At 63.6% G+C, this 22,387-nt stretch overlaps 1 protein-coding gene across 1 annotated transcript in view; it reads right to left on the reverse strand.

The window, feature by feature from the left end:
- Positions 1-4,475: 4,475 nt before the first annotated feature.
- The window catches only part of TP73 (tumor protein p73), a 59,620-nt gene continuing 41,708 nt past the window's right edge, over positions 4,476-22,387 (reverse strand). Inside the window, exons 5-14 of the mRNA XM_077151528.1 lie at positions 12,688-12,874; positions 12,473-12,588; positions 10,157-10,266; positions 9,673-9,815; positions 9,307-9,395; positions 8,655-8,779; positions 7,963-8,111; positions 7,241-7,379; positions 6,836-6,929; positions 4,476-5,432 (exon numbers count right to left, since the gene is read on the reverse strand). Of these exons, the coding sequence (XP_077007643.1) occupies positions 5,097-5,432; positions 6,836-6,929; positions 7,241-7,379; positions 7,963-8,111; positions 8,655-8,779; positions 9,307-9,395; positions 9,673-9,815; positions 10,157-10,266; positions 12,473-12,588; positions 12,688-12,874 (1,488 nt within the window). The 3' untranslated portion in view covers positions 4,476-5,096. The remainder of the gene's footprint in view (positions 5,433-6,835; positions 6,930-7,240; positions 7,380-7,962; positions 8,112-8,654; positions 8,780-9,306; positions 9,396-9,672; positions 9,816-10,156; positions 10,267-12,472; positions 12,589-12,687; positions 12,875-22,387) is intronic.

Raw genomic sequence — 22,387 nt, forward strand, 5'->3', positions numbered from 1 at the left:
GGGTGGGGCTGGCTTTTGTGCTTTGCTGAGTGGGGGGGGGGGGGGGGCACGGCCCGGGAAAGGTCTTCCGAGTTCTGCTGGCCGGGCCCCTCGGGGAGGCTGCGGGTCAGGCATGCCGTGGTGTGAGTGGCCGGGAAGCTGCTGTGATGTCTGCAAGCCCATTCCTAAGAAATAGGGTGAAATGGCCAATATGTGGTAAAAAAAAAAAAAAAAAGAAAGAAACACTTTGTTACTCTTGCCTGAATGTAGACTTTATCTTTTGATGCCGGTGGAGGGAAAACTGGCATGCTTTCCCCCTGAGTTGGGGGCAGCGAGAGCAGGGCTTGCCTTTTGTTTTTCACAGGAAAGTAGCAGGGGTAACTTGGGAATGTTCTGGAAAGATAGTGCCTTGCAAAGTGACAGATCGGCATTGAATCACGTATCTTTTCAAACTTGTGTATTAAATCTATTGGAGATGTTTTTATATATTTGAAAGTAGCTGCCTGTATTTCTGCTTTTTCCAAAAAAGTAAGTTTTTTTAACAAAGCTATTAAAAGGCACCCTTGTGTTGAGAGCACCGGTGTTACTGCATTTAGTCCTCAGGGACTTTGTAAGGCCCCTGCTCCTCACTGCAGCAGCGTCCTTCACAATGGGACCCACCTCAAGCAGCGAGGCCGTGGGCGGGAATGGGCACCTCACCCTTCCACGCCAACCCCGGGAGGGCGACGGCGCTGGGGAGAGGCAGGGGGCTCGCCACAGGACCACTCAGAAGGACGCAGCAGGACCGTGCCCGTGGCCTGGGGCCTTCCCTGCGCCCCTTGGTGGCTGGGCGTCACACCTTCACCCTGGCGGCCCCTACCCTGTTGGCGGCCAGGCAGTGCATGTCAGCCCTGGCAGCACCCCCCCCCCCAGCCCTGACATGCATCAGCCCTAGAAGCCCCCCAGCCCTGGCATGCATCAGCCCTGGCAGCACCCCCAGCCCTGGCATGCATCAGCCCTAGAAGCTCCCCCAACCCTGACAGGCATCAGCCCTAAAAGCCCCCCAGCCCTGGCATGCATCAGCCCTGGCAGCACCCCCCCAGCCCTGGCATGCATCAGCCCTAGAAGCTCCCCCAGCCCTGGCATGCAGCAGCCCTAGAAACTCCCCCAGCCCTGGCATGCAGCAGCCCTAGAAGCTCCCCCAGCCCTGGCATGCATCAGCCCTAGAAACTCCCCCAGCCCTGGCATGCAGCAGCCCTAGAAGCCCCCCAACCCTGGCATGTATCAGCCCTAGAAGCTCCCCCAGGCCTGGCATGCAGCAGCCCTAGAAGCCCCCCAGCCCTGCCATGCGTCAGCCCTGGCACCCCCCACCCTTGGTGAGCACCAGGCCTGAGCAGAATCTCACACGTGTCTGCAGCACCACCTTTCACCTCAGTCCTTTTCGTTTGGTTAGTTTTGCTCCAGCCCAGTTTCTGAAGGGACTCAGGCCTCGAGGCCGACCAGACTTCCCCAGCCTTGTTTTGGCCGTGATGGGTTTACGGTCCTTACTCACAGTCTGAAAATCCAGACATCGTGGAAGTGAAAGGGGTTTTGAAGCCCCTTTGACAGCAGGGCCTGACTCCTACCGACCTGAGGCTCTGTCGTCTTTTATTTTCTCAAGTTTGCGGAGACGTGAGAGCGCTTGGTTCCAGAGCTGGGAGGTGTTTGCACAGCCACGCACACCTGCGGGAGCTTTCTGAGGCCCGTGGCGCCCTGGGCCCTGCGGTGTGGACAGGGGCTAGTGGGCCTGCACGGTGGACGCTCAGCCGGCGAGGCCGGGACTTGGGGTTAGGGTGCAGGCAGCTTTGCACGGAGCATGGCGTGTATACCTGGAGGTGGCTCCGCGATCCGGCAGGCGGCGAGCCCAGAGCGGGGTGCAGGGAGAAGAACAGCCCCGGGAAACGCCAACGTGCCCCAGAGGGCAGCCGCGCTGCCTCCTCAGCAAGGAGCCCCCCTTTGTGTGGTTTTTGTGGCACTTGAATCTGAGTACCTGGAGGACGTGCTTTATTCCCTCCAAGCCTGGGGGACAGTGCTCATAAGAGTCAGCTGTTGGAGCAAGTGTTTCACCATGTAACAAAAGCAAAAGCCCTAAGAAAAAGCCAAAAAATACCCCACATTTTCCCACAATTATGCTACCTGGAAGCCCTTAGCGTCCATTGATGCTGCTGAAAGAAGCATTCATGTATCACATGAAAAGGCGCTTGGCGCTTTGTGCCCTTGAACACGGAAGTGACAGCGAAGCAGATGTTGGTGCATCTGAAACCCCGAAGTGTCCTGATTCAAGTCATGGTGGGTGCCAAGTCCCTGCACGCCAGGCCACTGGGCGCCGGGTGCCCGCCGGAGCAGAATGGCCCTTTCCCAGCAGGCTGGGCCTGGTGACCGTCCGGGCGCAGCCGAGGCCCGTTGGGAAATGGCGTGTGGGAGCTGGGGACGCGGGAGCCGGGGACACGGGAGCCGGGGACGTGGGAGCCGGGGACGTGGGAGCTGGGGACGTGGGAGCCGGGCACGCGGGAGCCGGGGACGTGGGAGCCGGGCACGCGGGAGCCGGAGACGTGGGAGCCGGGGACGCGGGAGCCGGAGACGTGGGAGCCGGGGACGCGGGAGCTGGGGACGCGGGAGCTGGGGACGCGGGAGCCGGGGACGTGGGAGCCGGGGACGTGGGAGCTGGGGACGTGGGAGCTGAGGACGTGGGAGCTGAGGACGCTGTCCCCTCTGGCCGAAGCGTCACAGGCCTGGGTGGAGCTGGGAGCAGGCCAGGTTCCTGTCGCCATCTCCTCGTCCCTCCCCCGGCCGACCCAGCAGGCATCCTAAAGCCCCACGACGGGGCCTGAGGTGCGAGGCGTGCTCGCGTTCCCTTGACCATGTTTGGAAGGACGAGGCTCTGGCCTCTGGACCGCTGCTTCTTCCCGTGTCCTCGGGTGGACGCCGCTGTCCCCTGCCCCCCCAGCAGGGTGCGCGCAGGCCGAAGCCCAGGCCAGCTCATCAGTGCACACGGGGCTGGGCCTCCCAGGACGGGGCCAGACCTTCTCTGGACGTCCTTGCTCAGGTGTCTGGCCAGGACCACCCTCAGGCGCCTCTCCCTCTCTGGGTCAGTGGTGCTGCCGTTCTGGGAGCACGGGCCCTTGGGAGAGGCCCCACCAGCCGCTGGAGCCACTGAGGAAGAAAGTGTGTCTGGGGACACAGGCGGGAGACCTTGGCAACAGACACACCTCAGCCTGGCTTCGTGGAACCCAGGAGCCTGTGGGGGGGCTTCATGGAACCCGGGGGCTTGTGTGGGGGGTTTTGTTAGCCGCAGGAGCCCACGGGTGGGCTTCGTGGGAACCCATGGGTGGGCTCTGCGTGGCAGAGGAGGCAGCCCCCTAGGGCTTCTGTGCGTGGCTGTACAGCAGGCGCCCCAATCCCATCCAGCCCTGCCACTGCTGGTGTGATGCCCCGGAGGCGGTGCAGTCTCTCTGAACCTCAGTCTCCTCATCTACGAAGCAGCAAGAACAATGGTGCCCACCGCCCAGGCCCTTGTGAGTGTGCAGTGGGTGAGTGTGAGTGTGCAGTGGGAGACACGCGGCAGCTGAGCCTGACCCGGGTGAGCCCCAGGGTCACGTGGCCGCCCGTGACTGAAGATCTCTGCGTCTGGGAGCGCAGATTCCCCCGGGGACCTGCGGCCCCCTGGAAGCTGAGTCCTCTGGGCCTATGAAAGTGTATCCCACGGGTGGATCCCCTGTCAGACCAGCCAGAGGTGGTCCCCCTGCCAAAGACACCCCCAGCCATCGCCAGGGGGAGTGTACAGGGGAGGCTCAGGAAGACACAGGTGTCCTGTCTGTATAGGTGGCTGCTTTGAATGGGCAGAGGGCGATTTCTTCACTTGTGACCTTCTGGGAGGAAACGGCCTGGTCTTGAGCCTGACCTGGGACAGGGGTTAGGGGAGGGGGCCAGGGACTCTGTCACTCCTTGGGACAGGTGGCTGAGCACCTGTGGGCTCTGTCTTGCCATTTGTTTTAATAAAATTATTGCACACACACCCCCAGTCCCGATGTTAGCTTCCTGAAGACCCCGGCAGCTAACCGATGGCTGTAGCAGCTCGCTAGCACCTCACTGTGTCACGCAGGACGGAGCCTGACTTCTGAATCAATTTTGCTTTGTAGCCAAATACAATATCCCTGAGAGAGCCCTTCTCAGCTCCCGAGAGAAAGGCTGCCAGCAGCCGGGGTTATTTCTCTGTCCCTGGAGGTGCGGGGCTGCTGGGAGAAGGTGCCACCCACTGCCCTCCCCCAGGGAAGAGCCTCAACTCCAACCAAACGCAGTCCTTCCTTCCATCACCTTCTCTCTGCTCCCTCCCCACCCAGCCAGCGGGGAGCAAGGGACCCCAGCCTCCCCTGGTTGACAGATATGTGGGAGCCACCAGAATGAGCTCTACGAGAAGGTCAAGGATGAAAGGTTTAAAAAGAAAAGCAAGCTGAAGCACTGTATAGAAAAGAGCTCCATTTTATCAAACAGGACGGTTCCCAGGCATGGAAGGGATGCACTGTGGGCCTGGGTGCCGAGGGGCTTCCCGTGGGGGTTGCCAGCCCAGAGCCCCCAGAGCCCAGCTGTCCTCATGGCCCAGCAGGGCGTCCGCAGTGGCTTCTCCCTCTTCTCCCAGTGAAACGTGCATGTCCACTCAGCAGGAAGTGTCCGTGGGCAGTGGAGGGGGCCTGGGGCTGGCGGTGGCTGAGCCGGGGCGGCCGCGCTCCTCAGGTCCAGCAGAGGGAGGGTTGGCTCCAGCCTGGGGCTGGCGGTGGCTGAGACGGACTCAGGCGGTGACCTGCCCGTGCAGGCTTGGCCTGTCCACACCGCGCCGGGCGCGTGCAGCCGTGTCCACACCCGCTGCCTTCGGGGCTGCCCACAGGCTCGCCAGCTCCTCTGACCCGGTGCGGGGAGCCCCTTTGGGCAGTCCATCGGCAAGGTAGGCCCTTTTGACCCCAGGACATCCCCCGGGAGATGGCCGCGTCCCTGAAGGTGCTGGTGTGTGCGGCGGGGCAAGACCCTTTGCCCGGGGGCTCCTGCCCTGGACCCGGCCTGGAGGTCCTGCCTCCCCAGCGGGCCTGGGTCCCCAGGGGAGACCCTCAGTTGACCTCGCCCTCCGCCAGCTCCTCTTTGATGGGTGCCCGGCGGGACTTGCAGTCCGGGAGGTCAAAGCCGAAGTCGGCCCAGTCGTCGGGCGGGGGCTGGCCAGTGGCAGCACGGTTGGGGAAGGTGATGGTGTGGCGCACGCGGAAGTGCACGGCCTCCATGACACGCTGCCGCTGCAGCTCGCCAGAGCTGCCGATGGAGATGGTGGCCGCGTTGCTGCTGGAGCGGACCAGCTGCTGCGCCCCACAGTCGCCGCCCTGCCTGAGGTCCTGCAGGCCCCTCCAGATGGCCGAGCGGTACTGATCCGGGATCTTCAGGGCACCCAGGTCCTGCGAGGGCGAGGGCCACCCTGTCAGGGGCCGGTGGGCCGGACGCAGGGCTGGGCACCTGCCCGGCTCCTTCCAGAGACCCGGGGACGTCAGCCCCAAGGGCCGGCCCTGCTCAGGCACAGCCAGCTGGGAGCCCAGCACCGGCCGAGGCCCCGCAGCGGGAGGGTGTGGGGACCCGACTCGAGGGCAGCAGGACACAGAGCCTCTGGAAGGGCCTAGGAGGAGGCCGCGCCCCTGACCCGCCCTGTCTGAGGTGGTTTTTCCACCCCATGTTGCCGGGGCGCCGGCCAGGGAGGGCAGGATTGCTGTGAAGTGCCGCAGGGTCCGCGGGATGGCCCGGGGTGTTGGGATGGCCCGGGGTGTTGGGATGGCCCGAGGTGTTGGGGTGGGAGCCGGGGCTCCATGGCCAGGCCCCAGAGGCCAGGCCATGCTGTGGGGCAGCCATGGACCCCACTCTTCATGGCCCATCCCGCAGACGTGCCGAGTCCACGCACCCCACGGGGCGTGTCGCCCCCGGGGGGCTGTGGGGGCGTGCGGACAGAGGTCACCCACCCAGTGAGCAGCCCTCCTAGGGTAGAGGCAGACCAAGACCCTGGGCCCAGCTCCTGCAAAAACTTCAGTGGCCGTGGCCCTGGACTGGGTGGGGCTGGGAGGGGGACTGCCATGGCCCCCCAGGACCTGATCCGGAACCCACAGGCCTCTGGGCTGACGCTGACCTCTGGGGGTACACACGGCCTGCCCTTCTGTGGCTGGTGGAGGGTGACGGCCCAAGGCAAATCCAGCCACAGGCAGGTCACGGCCACACCCCCACCCTGGGGGCCAACAGGCCAGGGGTCCCACTCAGCCCCAGGCACGCCTGGCCTGTTTGATCCGGTCACGGTGGCTGTCGTCTTCCAGCTCTCACCCTGAGTCCAGCCACTTCCAGTGGCCTTAAGTGGAGGACAAGGTCCCTGGCTTTTGGCCCAGCCACTTGCCTTCTCTGAGCCTCAGTTTACCCCCCGTGTCAAATGGTTCTGAGGAAGAGCCCTGGGGCTCTTACGTTCTACGGCTCTTTGTGCCACAAAGCAGCCAGCCCCGTAAAGTCACAGGCAGCCTGGGTGCTGGGGGCTCATTCCCGGGCCCACCTCCCGGGGGTTCAAAGGTGCCCCCCACCCCTGCCCACGCTGCTGGTCAGCAGAACCTGCCTAAAACTGGTGGGAATTGGGGGTCGACTTCAGAACCGAAGTCTGCCGGAGGACAGAGTCAGAATGCCTGTGGGAGAGCTTCTAGGCCCCCAGCGTTCACCTGGGGAGAACAGGAGCGCCGGGCTTGGCCGGAAGGAAGAGGGAGCTCCCCGCACAGGCTCCAGGCACTGCCTTGGCCGGTCGGGGCTCGGGACCCGCCTGCCCGGGGAGGGCACTAACCTCTATCGTCAGGTTCTGCAGGTGGTAGATGTTCTGGAGCCCTTGCGAGGTGAAATACTCGATGCAGTTGGGACACCCCAGTCCTGTTAAAAAACTGCAGAGAGGACCTGGCAAATAAAGCTGTCTCTGCTTCCTGGGGCCTGCGCTGCCAAGGGGTCCTGACGGAGCTGTGGCTCCCTCGGGGACCACGCCCTGCTGGCCATGTCTTCCTCCTTCCTGAGGGGCCCTTTTCCCCCAAAGCATCTGCCGACAAGCCCCATCACAGCCGGCCTGCCCCCGAGCAGCCGAGTGCCTCCGTGCAGGAGGGTGGGCCCAGTGGATGGATGGCGGGCGGGAGCCAGGTGACCAGGAGCCCCAAACCTACCAAGTTTAGCGGACAGGGAGGGACACGTGCAGCCCACGTACCTGACGAGGCTGGGGTCGGCGTAGTAGGGGGGTGGTGGGGTGCAGTGGGACCCAGAGACCAGGGGTTGGGCACCCTGGGCGCCGTTCATCTCGCTGTTGGCTGGCAGCGGGTGGCCGTGGCTGTTGAGCATGCTGGGGCCTGGCCGGAGGGCAGGTGGACATGAACGCGACCCTGGTGCCTGATGCAGGCTCCGCCCCCCACCCGCATGCCCCAGGAGCCCCGGGCAGCCACTGGGACTGTGACTGAAGTCTGGGCTGCCCAGCGCTGGATCCCCCTCAACTCGCGGGGGAAGGAGGGCAGTTGTGCCCGGGGAAGTTCCTGGCGACAGTGCCTGTGGCCTGAGCGCCCCCACGGTGACCTCTGCGGCAGGGCACTGACTTCCAGTAATTCCGGGGCCTCAGGTTGCACTGAGGGAAAGGCTGCTTGGGGCACTCAGGGCGGGAGCCTTGTCGGGGACCCACCGCCACGCGCCAGAGGCTTTGCACCCCTTATTTCACCTTCACAACGAAGGGGGTTGGAACTTGGGTCACTATTTGGCTGTTGGGGAAACTGAGGCTCTATGAGGATAAGACATGACCCCAAGGTGCCTGGGCTGTTGGGTGGGGTGTCAGGGCGAGATGTATGGCTTCCTGAACACGCTCCCTGTCCCTCCTCCTCCCGCAGGGCCACGCGACCCCTGCAGCTGGAGGACGACCAGGCCCGGCCTCCGTCAGGGACTCACCCACGGGCCCCAGGCTGGGCCCGGCTGCTGGGCCATGCGGGGGTGGCTGCCCCACCAGCTGGTTGACTGAGGGCAGCTTGTTGGCACCACCGTGGACCTTGCTCATGGGCGAGAGGACGGGACCATAGGACGGGGGCTGCAGCTGGCTCCTGCCGGGGGGCGTCCACTCGCGTTGGGAAAGGGCCGACGCAGCCTCTCCTCCCTTCCCTCCCCACCGCTGTCCCCTGTCAGGCCCCATGTGGACTGAGGTCCTGACCCACGTCAGCCAGCCCCTTTGCCCTCCCCACCCACCCTCCCTGCCCAGGCATGGCTGGACCCTCCCCTCTGCTCTCAGCAGGCACCCCGAGGTGGGGCAGGGGGTGCCCGGTGCCACTGAAAGGGCCCTGGGCTTTGGGTCAGTGGTCGGTGTTGCTCCGTCCACTCAGCAGACACTCGGGGCCCCTCGGGGTGCCAGCCCAGAGGCAAGCGAGAACAAGGTTCTTAGGAGGCCGCATGCCAGGAGGGCTTCCTGGAGGGGGCGCCATGCAGAAACCCCTGAGCTCCCCAGCCCTCGTGGACCTGCCAGGCTCCTGAGACTTTCTGGGCGCTCTCAGCATTTTCCCCACCGGCCCTGAACCTGCTACCCCTTGGCTTCGGCGGCGTGGGGCTGGGGGTGCTGGCGTGGGGGTCCCAGCCACGGGGGCTGCACTCACGGCCGCGGCAGGAGCTGCTGTTGCTGCTGCCGGTAGGAGTCGACCAGCTGCTGCGGCACCAGCTCCATCAGCTCCAGGCCTTCCTTGATCTTCATGAGCACCTCGAAGTTCTCCCGGCCCCGCACCTGTGCCAACATGCCGGCTTCGCCCAGGGCCGTGCCCAAGACCCGCAGCGGGAGCCTCAGGCAGACCTGGGCCTGCAGCCCTTGGGGATCCCCGCACCCTGCACCCCATGAGCAAGTCTGAACAGAGACCGCATCCCGGGGCGTGTACCCCTGCCCCTGAGCCCTTGCTCCTGGACACCCCTCCCTGGCACAGAGCACAGTTGGGAGGGAGTCGCTCTATAAACTCAGGGGTCTCTTTCTTGAAGAACTCAGGACCCTGGATGCACCCATAGCCGTAGATGGACCTGTGGAAGCCCACGGGGGCCACAGCAGGAGACTTAGTACTTGGCGTCTGGCCTAAACCTCTCTGCAGTCGGGGCCACCCGCTGCTTTGCCGTTGGCTCCTCGGCCTCGGGACCTTGCACCCCTCACCCCTGAGCGTGGGCTCTTCCGGCTCCGGATGAGCCGACCCTTCCTTCTCCCTGCAGGGCTTGGGTCCCTGCTCTCGGCCAAGGGTCCCCTGCACCGCCAGTGCCTCCCCCACTCACGGGCATGTAGTACATGTCCTCGTCCCCAGGCCGCCGCCTCTTCACGTTGGAGCCCAGCGCGGGGATGGCCGGGGGGCTTTGCTTGAAGGCTGGGGGAGGGGCAGGGCGCTGGTGAGCGGCCGGGTGGGAGGCGCGGGGCACGCGTAAACAGAGGGGGCCAAGTCCGTGCGCTGGGCAGGCCGGGCCGAGGCAGCACCTGCTCAGCGGGCGTGGGGACAGGCCAGACCACCCTCTGAGCGCGTGGTGGGGCTGCCAGCCTCGGAGCTGCCCATGTCCGGCCGTGTCTCAGGCCCCCGGAGCCTGTCTTATGGAATGGAATAATCAGGTCCGGGGCTCCCACCCGCGGCCCACCGCGCCCCGGCTCACCGCGCTTGCTGGCCGCCCCGCTCTTGGCGGCGCTGTCACTCAGGGCCTGCTGCTCACGGAAGTGGTCCTCGTCGGCCTTGCGGTCGCGGCCAGGGCAGGCGCAGATGCGGCCCTCGAAGGACCGGCGCCCCAGCACCTGCCCGCTGGGGGTGGGCATGGCCTGAGCCGTGAGCTTCCACCCCACCCCGGCCCCCATGGCAGGTCCTACAGGGCAGGCTGCACGGGCGAGGGGTCATGGGCTGCTCCCGGGGAGGGCCAGCGGGGCCCTCGGGCCAGAGGAGCTGCAGCTTTGAGATGCCCGTGGGGAGCTCCAGGCCCCCGCCTCCCTCCCCAGGCCCAACTCCTGCCCAAGCAGCCCCGCAGGCTGGGGGAGGCCCCTCCCAGCAGCGTGGTCGGCTGATGATCCCAGCCGCGTGGTGCTGACCGGGCCTGTTCCCCCTCGCCTGCCCCATCCCCACACCGAGCCCCCCCGCCCCTGACTCACTCTCGGGTCTCCAGGGTGATGATGAGGAGGATGGGCCGCCTGTTCATGCCCCCCACGCAGCTGCTGTTGCACATGAAGTTATACAGGATGGTGGTGAATTCAGTCCCCACCTGCACATGGGGAGGTGGAGAGACTGTGGTGTCAGCACACAGGCCCCAACCCATAGGAGCGGTGCTGCCCTGGCCCCCACATTTGCTCCTCGTTTGGTGGAAGGAATGGGGAAAGGGTGGGGCTGAGGCTGCCTGCCATCCAGCCATCCAGCTACTCACCCATCCATTTGCCCATCCACCCCCCCACCCATCCAGCTACCCATCCATCCATCCATCCATCCATCCATCCATTCATTCATCCACCCCCCCACCCAACCATCCAGCTACTTTTCCATCCATCCATCCATCCATCCATCCATCCATCCATCCATCTACCCATCCATCCATCCATCCATCCATCCACCCATCCATTCATCTACCCATCCATCCATCCATCCATCCATCCATCCATCCATTCATCCACCCCCCCCACCCAACCATCCAGCTACTTTTCCATCCATCCATCCACCCATCCATCCATCCATCCATCCATCCATCCATCCATCCATCCATCCACCCATCTACCCATCCATCCATCCATCCATCCATCCATCTACCCATCCATCCATCCATCCACCCCCTACCCAACCATTCAGCTACCCATCCATCCATCCATTTATCCATCCATCTGTACACCCAACCAACCACTTAGCTACCCATCCATCTACCCATTCATCCATCCATCCATCTATCCATCCATCTACCCATCCATCCATCCATCCATCCATTCATCCACCCCCCCACCCAACCATCCAGCTACCTATCCATCCATCCATCCATCCATCCATCCATCCATCTACCCATTCATCCATCCATCCATCCATCCATCCATCCATCCATCCATCCACCCATCTACCCATCCATCCATCCACCCATCCATCCATCCATCTACCCATTCATCCATCCATCCATCCATCCATCCACCCATCTACCCATCCATCCATCCATCCATCCATCTACCCATCCATCCATCCATCCATCCACCCATCCATCCATCCATCCATCCATCCACCCACCCATCCACCCATCCACCCATCCATCCATCCATCTACCCATTCATCCATCCATCCATCCATCCATCCACCCACCCATCCACCCATCCATCCATCCATCTATCCATCCATTCATCCACCCCCACCCAACCATCCAGCTACCCATCCATCCATCCATCCATCCATCCATCCATCCATCCATCCATCATCCACCCACCCACAAATCCATCCACCCGTGTATCCATCCATCTGTCCATCCATCTATTCAATCCCCCAGCACACACTCCCATTTCCAGGAGGAAGTGAGGCTGAGAGATGGTGAGGGATGTAGCCGAGACATGAACTAAGGACTCTTGACTGAGCTCACCCTGCCACCAGGGTCCAGAAATGACAGCCAGACTTGGTTGGGAAAATCTTGGTTTTTTGGGAAAATGCTGCATGTGGCAGCCACTAGGGGGCAAGAGACCCCTGCCTTCCAAGGCAGGTGAGGCAGGTGAGGCAGGTGAGGGAGAAGCCGTGGGGAGGGAGGGACGCAGGTGGTGCTCACCACTCCTGGGATCTGGTGCTATTGAAAGGGCTGCTTGAGGACCTCTGGGAGGGGAACCAGGAGGCCCAGGTACAGGGAAGGTGGGGGCTGGCCGTCACTCTTCCTCCCTGGGAAGCTGGCATGCCTGTCCCATCCCTCTTTCAAACCTTCTCTCTATCCCCAGCCCTTCACCTACCTGGGCCCCTACTCCCAACCCCCTCAGGTCAGAGAACCGTGGCTGTCTCCTCCTCCCTGGCTCCTCCCACTTGTCTGGCCAACTCCAGGCCACCTCCCTGGGGTCCCCCAGGAAGACTCCCCATCCCTCTAGCATGAGCCCACAGCCTCTCTCCACGTGTGGGTGCTGGTCTGGAGGCTCAGAACGTCCCCACTCCTCCTTGCTTCCCGGGAGCCCACAAGGGCAGGGGAGGGGAGGCTCATGCACCAGCTGAAGGCTTGGAGGTGGCAGCCTCCACACAGAGAGGGGACCTGGATGTTCCGAGAGGCCCCTGACGCTGAGGGCAGCACAGGAAAGCGGTGGCGCCAATGACAGGTGCTGCAGGGGCGAGCGCCAGGTGGCCAAGGGGCAGGAAGGGACTGTGTCCAGGGCGTGGGGCTGAGCAGGGACCCTGGAGGGACGGAGACGGCCAACTTGGAGCCAGGGCAATGCCGGCTCTGCCCTGGACATCTGCGCGCTGCCTGGGGGTCCCACCTGGGGGGGTTCGTAGGGCACCATGACGCTCTGCCTGCCGGTGACGGGGTCGTCCACGTACTGGGCCAGGTTGTTGCCCTCCACGCGGATGAGGTGGCTGGCGGGGGCTGACTGTCCTGTGGAGAGTGCGCCACGTCTGAGAGGGGTCGGGGCCGCCCAGCAGCCGCTGAGCCCTGCTGCAAACACCCCCGCCGCCGCTGGCCAGAGCTGCTCACCTTCGTTGAAGTCCCTGCCGAGCTCGTGGTTGGGGCAGCGCTTGACGACCTCGGTCACGTGCTCCGCCTTCTTGTAGACAGGCATGGCCCGGACGGCGGTGCCCGGGGGCGGGGGGGCGGCCACCTTGACCTGGATGGGGCACGTCTTGGCGATCTGGCAGTAGAGCTTCTTCAGCAGCGGGGAGTACTGCAGGGGGGGGGCAGGGTAGCGGGGGTCCAGCTCTGCAGCCTGGCCCAGTGTCCCCCGCCCAGGAACACCCCTCCCGAAGCCCCCTGCCTCCCACATGGTGCTGGCTTTTAGTGTGTGGCTGGGAGGCCCCCTTCAAGAAGCATCCACTGAGACGATGACCCCTGAGCCTCTCCTGCCCGCCGAATCCCTCCAGATTCCACCCCTTCTGAGCAACCACGGCACATCTCCACGGCCTCTTCTGGGCACCAGCTGCCAGTTCAGGCCCAGTGATAGCAGGGCTCCAAGTGCCCGCTGCAGCCAGGCCGGATGTTTTATAACCGCACGTCACCCATTGGAGAGGAAGTGCCATTGGCCCCATTTTATGGATGAGGAGAGTGAAGGCCAGAAAAATAGGAGGTGCTAGATAGTGGGGGCCTGGGGTGGGGTGCTGGGATAGGATGCTGGGAGGGGGCTGGTCTGTGGTTCTGGGAGCCAAGTGCTGAGTGCTAGATGGGTCTGGATGCTGGGTGCTAGGTGATGGGAGGGGGCTGGTTTGTGGTTCTGGGAGCCAAGTGCTGAGTGCTAGTTGGGCCTGGGTGCTGGGTGCTGGAAGGGGTCTGCTGTTGGTTCTGGGAACCAAGTGCTGAGTGCTAGATGGGTCTGGGTGCTGGGTGCTGGGTGCTAGGTGATGGGAGGGGGCTGGTTTGTGGTTCTGGGAGGCAAGTGCTGAGTTCTAGATGGGTCTGGGTGCTGGGTGCTGGGAGGGGTCTGCTGTTGGTTCTGGGAACCAAGTGCTGAGTGCTAGATGGGTCTGGGTGCTAGGTGCTGGGTGCTAGGTGATGGGAGGCGGCTGGTTTGTGGTTCTGGGAGCCAAGTGCTGAGTGCTAGATGGCTTCTGGGAGTCAGGTCCATCTGAGTCAAGGCCGGGCTTTCCCCACCCCCAGGGCCGTGGGGTGAAGGGCTGCGAGCAGCATTGGGTCTCAGTTTTAGAGAGTCCAGGGACAGCTTTCCTGGCATTTGCTCCGTGGAAACGTGTATGGCTGGGTGAGTTCCCCCAGGCACTGAGCTTTGTTCGCCAGCCCCCTGGAACAGTGTGAGGCCTCAAGGGAAGGGCAACTCTCCGAGGTGGCACTGGCACACCTGCCCCTGTGGCCCTGCTCAGAGGACTCCCCTTGCTGACCAGAGCCAGAGCCGCAGCCTGAGCCTCTGGCCCGTGGGCTTCCTGGAGGCACCTGGGGGCTGGGTCCGGGCCACCGTGGGGAGTCCTGACCATGCAGCCCCCGACCCCCCACCCAGGCCTGCCCTCAGACTCCCAGCAGACACCTCTGGGCAGCCAGTAGGGACCTGCAGAGCTGGGATCAGCAGGGTTTGAGGACCAAGGCTGGTTCCCACGCATTCCGAGAGGGACCCCAACAAGACCCCCACAGGGTGTCCCCTCATTTCCAAACTGACCGACCCCCAGTGACTGGGTGAGGACTCATCTGGGGCTCCTCACCTCCTTCTCCCAGGGACAGTGGGGAAGGGTCCCCACGCTGGTGAGGGGGTGGCCCGTGTTCCCCCCGAGATATACCCTCCACGGCAGAGGGGAGACTGAGGCTGGAGACGGAGGGCTGCCTGCTGCAGAGGCTGGGAAGGAGGTCTGGGCCACCGCCTACAGCCTTCCCTTGGCAAGATGGGGGGCCCTGCCTCCTCTCCACCCGCCGATGAAGGACCCCCCCGCCACAGTGCTGTGCTGGCGGCTCCCCACCCCTGGGCCTGGCAGGGGCCACGTGTGTCCTAGGCAGGTCCAAGCTTACGGCAGGTAGGTGAGAAGGGGGCCCAGGAGGGAGCAGCAGGGGACTGGGGCCAGCCCTGGGCAATGTAAAGGGCCACTCCTTGCCTGGGACCTGGGCGGGGTTGGCGGGAGCTGGAGGGTCTGTGCCACTCCCCTCCAGTGGCGACCTCAAGTCCCCTGGCCCGAACCCCGCCCCCAGCCAAAGGCCCCTGAGCCCAGGGCAGCCTCACCCCAGGCCTATGCTCCCCACCTCAGGCCAGTGCCATGGTGGGAGTGTGTCCTGCTTGAAGGATGCAGGAAAGAGCATGCAGCTGGGTGGGGCTGTGGGGCTGGATGGAGGGGCAGCCCCCACCCAGCCTCCTAGCTGTGCACACCAGGGCCCTGCGGTGGGTCAGTCCTGCTGCCTGGAGGGGAGGGAAGGTTGAGGAGGACTCCGCTGCTGTGCTCCCCACCCCCACGGAGAACCTGGGAGACTTGGCTGGGGAAGGGGCTCCTTGCCCCTCCTCTGAGTGGACCGTGCCTGGACCTTGTTTGGTTTCCTGGACTGGAGACCCTGCCCCCAGGCGGCACGTAGGAGGAAGCTACCAGGTGGGCTCGGCAGTGCCAGCCCCCACCCTGGGCCAGCACCTGAGCAGGAGAGAGGGACACAGGCCAGGCAGATGGAGAAGGTGACCAGGCTTCCCTGAGGCTCCGGGGCAGGTGGATGGGGAGCATTTATGGAGTGCTTCCTGTGTGCAGGGCACATGCTACCCAGGAATTCAACCTGCAGCCAATGGAGGTGTGCAGCCGGCACACAGTAAATGCACATTGACTCTCTACTCCCTATGGCCTGTCCAGGGCAGCAGCCACCCAGCCCAGAGCAAACACTAGGTACCAACTTGGTGCACAGGCTTCATAGCACCCACAGGTGAGGTCTAAGGACAGGTCCCTGACTCTAGGCAGGTAACCCCACCCAAGGGGCAATCCAGGGGGCAGCAAGGAGACGCAGAGAGCTCAGGCAGAGAGTGGTACTAGGGCCTCGGCACCACTCGGGACAGAAGGCCAAGCAAGGACCCGTAGCCATCGGTCATTTATTGGGCACCTGCTGTTTGCAGGCCCTGGACTAGGCTCACCTAGGTTGTGCTCCACCAGGCACAGGATGGCCACTGCCACTGGGCACCCACCAAGGGCTACAGAGCCCCTTGGGCACCCACCGAGGCCAAGGAGCCACCAGGCACCCACTGAAAGCGGGAAGCCCAGTGCCTGGAAGCCCCTGGCATGTGCTGGCTGGACGCAGCGACACGTGACTATTCTCGTGGTCTCGTTGTCATTGCTGGGTGAGTTGGTAACGGGTCCCTGTGAGCCAGTGCAACTGTCTAAAGGAGGCGGGATGGGCCCCTGGGTGCCGCAGACCCTCTCGGGGTTCCCTACCCCAGGTCCTTCCATCCACTGCTCTAGTGTCCCCCCAACCCCGGCAAGCCACGGGCTTCCTCTAGGTCAGTGGAGGCCAGAGCCAGGAGTGACGGGGCCTGTGCTGCCTTCCTGACGTCCACCAGGGAGGCAGAGGGGAGGGCCCTGCGCCCAACTGCCTTGTTCCTGCTCCGATGGAGTGGAGTTCCCCGCCCTGCTGGCCCCCTCGGCGCCCGAGAACCTCGTGTCTACTGCGGAGCTGCTCCTGCCCACCTCCTCCTCCTCTGCACCCATTGCACAGATGGGCAGACCGACCACATGCCCTGACTCCCTGCAACACAGCGCCCGCACCCTCCTCCCGCCAGGGCCCACCAGGGTCCAGTGGAGTGGCGTTCCAGGGCCGGGTGCAGCATGCAAACACAGACCTTGTGGCCCCGGATGGGCGGGGGAGAACCCCACGGATCCACGAACAAGTAGTGGAGCGCCCCGCTCGGCAGCGTCCTGGGTAGGGGTGGGGGGACGCGCCCTCAGCACCTCCCGCCCAGGAAGAGCCCCCCCCACAACCTGGCACGGTCCTGCAGCAGCCGGGGGAGCTGTCCCTGGTGCTGGTGGGCGGGGCGGGCTGGTGGGCGGGCTCGTGGCCCCTGAGCAGGGCAGGAGGGCCTCCCCGAGGGCCTGGGGCGCCCCCTCCCCTGGCACCACTGCAGGCCACGCGGGCACGGCCTGGGCAGCTGGGCCTTCTCCCCACAGGGTGTCCCGGCCCAGTGCTGCCGGACTTGGCAGCCATGCGGCCTGCAGGGCACAGCAGCCCCCACCCCAGCCAGGGCTCGACTCATCTGTGGCCCAAGTGGGGCAGCCGGGTTGACCTGGGAGCATGGGGCAGTGATGCTGGCGGCTGCTGGGCTGCGGGGTTGGGGACAGCTTGGGAGGCCCCGGCCCGGCTGGTCAAATGGGGGAGGACTATCCAAGGGGCTCTTCCCAGGAAGCTGACCTCAGCCCACAGGGGCCTGAACCCCCCACCCCAGCACTGCCCTCTGCCCTCAGAGCTTCTGGACCCCGGGCCCCCTGGCCTCTGGGTTTGGCTAAGACCAGGGGTGGGAGGCCCCCAGGTCCACTGTCCCTTCTACAGAAAAGGTCCTGTGGAGACGCTTCCCCTCTCCCTCCCGTCCTCCCTCCTGTTCCCTCCTTCCCTAGAACCGCTAGATGGATGTGTTTCAACAGATTCCGAGCTGATAAAATCTTATTTATCTTCGGCTGTTGACACGAGCCGTCTGGACTTGTCTGCTCCAGGAAGTGTGTATTTCTCCTACCGACAGGAAATGATTTGCCCGAACGGCGCTGGGTGCCCATCCCTCCCCATCCCCCACCGGGCTCCCCGGGACCCCTCCCCCACCCCACCCCCCCCAGGCCGAGGGGCCCGGCCGGGAGGGTGGGCGGGGGCTGGTAATTTCCTCGCGCGCGCGGCAGCTGGGTGCTCTGGCAGGCAGGCCTGGGCTGGAGGATAGTGGGGAGGTGATAATAACTTGTCTGTCATTTTCCCGGGACGTGTCGCATCTTGCAAACCGCAAATACCGTTAACCAGCTTAGGTGAATCTGTTACGACAGATTCTGGAAGACGTGGCCTGCAGTGGGGACTTTTAGTTTTTAAATGATTTTTCTCATAGCCTGTTTTTAGCCATCTTCTGCATGTGAGTGTGTTTAAAGGTGCGGTTCTCTCCTGCCTCGGGCTGCAGACCGCTTCGAGGACTCCCCACCCCACCCGAGACCACAAACCCCGGCACGGAAGGCAGGGGTTCACAGCCTGGGCCCCTGAAGGGCACACAGGGGGCCCAGGATGAGGCCCTGTTTCCAACGCCCTTTGAGCTCCTCCCTCTCTCCCCCGAGGTGAGGAGGGGACTGCCCCATGGGCCAGCCACAGGACGCGGTTCCAGCCCACACTGGGGTCCCTTTCCCGCCACACACGCCTGTGACTTGTCCAGCACAGCTGTGGGGCACAGGGTGGACTCCAACTGATGCCTGGGGAGCCTGGTCCCCACTCCAGGGGAGCCATCAGCTGTGGGGCAGTGGGGAGCTGAGGGTGAGGGGCACCTCTTCCAGAGCAGCCTGGCGTCCGGCTGGAGCTCACACGGACAAAAGGCAGGAGGGGCCAGGAGCTCCACCCTCAGTGTCCACCTCTCCAGCAGGGCCAGCCACAAACTTGGTCGCGGCCTCTGCCGGCTGGGGGCGGCAGCCCAGAACGAGCTACCCTGGGCTGGCCTCTCCCCAGGCTTCATGGAGTGAGGCTCGGGATGGGACCCAGAGGGCAGCCCATGGGCACCAGGCCACGGGAAGCCGCCGGACACAGGGGACTGGCCGCCAGCCTGGCCCGGCTCACTGCAGAGAGGTGGCCCCGGGCCCCTGTCCCCAGCCTGATTCATGGCTGCCACCAGAAGCCAGTGTCAACGGCGACCTGCTGAGCCAGCCTGGCCTTGTCGCCAGCTGGGGCAGGTCCTTGGGGTACAAAGCTGGCCGGGTGTGGGCAGGGCTCAGGGAGGTCGGCTCCGTCCTCTAGCAGCTGCTGGGAAGGACGTCAGGGGTCAGGGGTGTGGCAGGAGGGGAGGCCGGGCCCCTGGCCTTGCTCAGGTGGTTCTGCTGGGCTACCTCTACCTGTGTCCTGTACCCCAGACCAGCAGGTAAATTCAGGGCCACACCTGATGGCACGCTGTAGGAAGAGACCCACGAGCTCCGTCCCTTCTCGCCAAATAAGCTGTGTTCCAGGCCAGAAGGGGAGGAGTGTCCATGGCTCTACATGGCAGGAGTACTGGCCAGCCAGGGACACGCTGGTGGTGGTCAGCTGTCAGCTTTTCAGGAAATAGTTGGCAGGAATCTACATTTTCAAAGAACTCTGGAAATAGTAAAATGCCTGGGGCTAGGGAGGTTTGATGTCTAAATACTGATCCAGCCCTTGGGGAGTGCCGGCCGGCCCCACAGCCCTGGCCTGACCTTCCCAGCACTGCTGGAGGGGGCTGTACAGCCCCATCTTCCCTGTGCCCCGACACAGGAGGACCACACAACCCGGATCTGAGTCTCAGGGAACCTCAAAGAAGCCTCAAGCGTTGTTCACTTTTTAAAAGGGAACTTTCTGCCCTAAAATGAGCCACACTCCCCTCCCCGCCCAGCCTCTGTGGCCCCATCCTAAACCCCGTGCTTGGAAACCCAGCCTCGACCTGCGCCCTGCCCTCCGCTTGCGCTGCCCACTGTGAAACGGGGACAGCCTTCCGGCTCTGACACCCTGGAATTCTCTGCCCCGCTGCCCTTCCTGAGACCCCTGGGACAAACGAATGAATGCCTGGACGTGCTGAAGAGGCTTCTCCACCCACAGGCAGGAGTCTGGGCAGCAGATCCCGAGTGGGTGTCCCATGACTAAAGGGCCAGTGGAGTTCTGGGGCTGGGACTCTGGGGTCACTGGGGGACCCATCAGCCTCGAGCTGGTGTCTACGTTTGGGGTGCTGTTCACTGGGAATGAGACCCTGGACATGACCGCAGGGTCGTCCACACTACAGCCATGAAGGGTCAGCTGCCAGGCTCGCTGCCAGGCCCTGCCGCCCACCAGCGGTGACCCTGAGCAGGTGGAGCCTGCCTCTCGGAGTCCCGGTTCCCTCCATGACATGGGAGACTGCACCTACTCTGTCCTGGGGGGCCCTGGGCTCCGCAGTCTTGGCTGTCTGTATCCTAAGACGGGCAAACCGGTCCTAGGAAATAGACACTTCTTTTCGGAATATAAATAGGGCCATGTCCCTCCCCAGCCCCCAGCCCACAGGGTGGAATCCTGCCTCCCAGGGGATTCTCTCTCATGTCCCCTGAAAGGCACTGATGGCAGAGGGCGGGGGTCCCAGGGTCATCTCCCTCAGGGCCACCCCCAGGCCGGAGAGAATCCATCCCGCTACTGGCGCGCGGGCCCATCAGTGCCCACACCGGAGCCATGGCCCAGGGACTCAGGCCAGGGCCCCCACAGTGCCCCCAAGGTCAGTCCACGGCCCCAGGCCAAGCCCTCCCCTGGGCCTCTCATGGAGGCTGCTCGGGAGGATGCTGAGTGACAGGTGACCGGCTGGGGGGCCCTGGGCCCTGGGCCCCACCTGGGCCAGCCCGCAGGAAGCCCCATCCCCTCCCCGGACCTCCTGGACCACGGAGCTCGCACAATCCCAGTAATTGCTGCAATTTCTCCTTAAGTGTTCTTGTTTCCCCTTAATAATCCATGTTTTATCTTCACAATAAACAGCGTCAGAACTCTTCCCTCAACTTTAAATGCGTATAATTGCTTTTGGTGCCAGCAAAAGGTATTAATTCCACTTATGCATTCCATAAACTTTCAGGATAACGCAATTGATACCACAATCGTGTTGGGACAGCTCCACTATTATTCTCGTGCTTGCAAACCTCTGAGGGGCTGGAAAGTTCTCTCTGGAGTCCATTGGCATCGACTCAGCCTTGTTCTCCCCAAGAACCCCTCCTGGAGACTTTATGTGTCCCTGTGCTCCAACACACCCCGTGCAGGCTGTTCTCTCCCAGGGACACACACACACGTGCGCACCCATTCAGCACAGTTGGAGGTCATCAGGGGGCTGCGTGCAGGCTGCCTGCCTGTCTGTGGGGTCCCCGGGTGTCAGCCGTGCCATCTGCACCAACCTACTCCCTTGTCCCCAGCTACCTTGGTGGGCAGCTGGAGTGTCACTCAGCCTGCTCCAAGGTACCTGCAGATGCCAGCCTGGGCCATGGCTTCCAGCCAACTAAAGCCTCTCGCCTGACCTCAGAGCCACTTCCCCAGACCTTTAGAAAGCCAAGGCATCCCCCATTCCCAGGAGAGGCCACCCTGGGGCAGGGAGGGGCTGAGCTCCTCTGTGGCCAAGGCAGGGGAGCCGTTGGCTGGACCCTTGCCAGGACCCATGCCCACATAAGTTGGGGACCCCTGCTGGGCTCACCCACAGGCCCTGGGGCCTACCTCATCCTTGACCCAGCTCTGTCTGTCCATCCACTGGGCATCAGGGGCCCCATGGGCATCATGCCCTCACTTACAGCTCTGAGCTTTCACGTGGTCTGTCTCCCCCAAGTCCCCAGTGCCCTGAAATGGGGCCAGCCTTGGCCAGCACAACTGATGTCACTGCTGGGCCCATCTCCAGGCTCCAGGTTCGGGCTAGGAAGCAGGGGAGTCGTCAGCTCATCCATCGCTCTACAGGCGAGGCAGGGGCACCGGCCCAGCCCCAGGAGGATTCAGGACGCAGACCCCAGTGGGCAGCTTGGAGCCAGCCCATCCTGCTCTGCAGCATCTGCACCTGCCAACCCCCAGCTCCTCCAGCCCTGGGCGCTTGGTCAGTCTCTCGGCTGAGCAAAAGTCCCTCTTCTGGCTACTGTCACCCATGTGCCAGCTCCTCCTTGACCTTCTGTAGGAGGATCTGTCGGAACCCTGGGCAGCGACTAGGGGGGCCTGTATGTGCACAGTGTGTGTGCATAGTGTGTGTGTGTGTGCACATGTGCATGCAGGTGTGTGGACACGTGTGCACATGTGTGCATACATATGCACCTGCATCTGTCAGTGTGCATGTGTGTGTAGGCATTTTGCATGTGTGCACCTGTGCATTTCTGTGTATGTGCATGCATGTGTGCACATGTGTGTGGGCATGTGCACACATCTGTGTGAAGGTATGCATGTGTGTGTTTGTGTGCAGGCATGTGGGTTTGTGTGTGTATGTGTGTGCGCACATGTGCGTGCATGTGTGTGCAGGTACGCATGCATACATGCATCTGTGCATGCTTGTGCATGCAGGTGTGTACATGTGTGCCTGTGTATGCACGTGCCTGCACACCTCTGTGTGTGTGGGTGTGTGGGCACATGTTTGTGTGTATGCATGGACACAGCTCATGCCCATGAGCTGGACCCGGGGTCCCAAGGAGCACAGGCGTGAGCTCCCAGGTCCGAGGGAAGCTGGTTGGGGCAGACGGACCACTGAGGTGGGGGAGGCCGCAGGGAGCTGAGCCAGGCAGAGGCCAACGACCCCATTAACAGCTGCAACACGCGGGGGTCAGTGAGGGGTTTTTCTTGAAAGGAAGCCTACCAAAAGCAGCAGTCAATTTGGAAGTGTGCTTGAGAAAAATGTGAATTATCCATCAGTTACCAGCCGGCTGGCGTGGCGGGGGCCGAGGGCAGCGAGTCCAGGCAGCGCCGCGCAGTCAGACCCGCGAGAGCTGCGGGCCGCGGGCAGCCCCTCCTGCCCCACGAGGGAGCTGGGCCAGGAAAGGAGCTTGGCGGGGGTCCGCTCCCAGACAGCCAAGGTGCCAAAAATCTCATTATCAATGTTTGTCCCACCTCTACCCCCTGCTTGGCTAAAGGCGGG

Source organism: Tamandua tetradactyla, chromosome 2 (genome assembly GCF_023851605.1).
Source record: "Tamandua tetradactyla isolate mTamTet1 chromosome 2, mTamTet1.pri, whole genome shotgun sequence".
NCBI classification, from domain to species: Eukaryota; Metazoa; Chordata; class Mammalia; order Pilosa; family Myrmecophagidae; genus Tamandua; species Tamandua tetradactyla.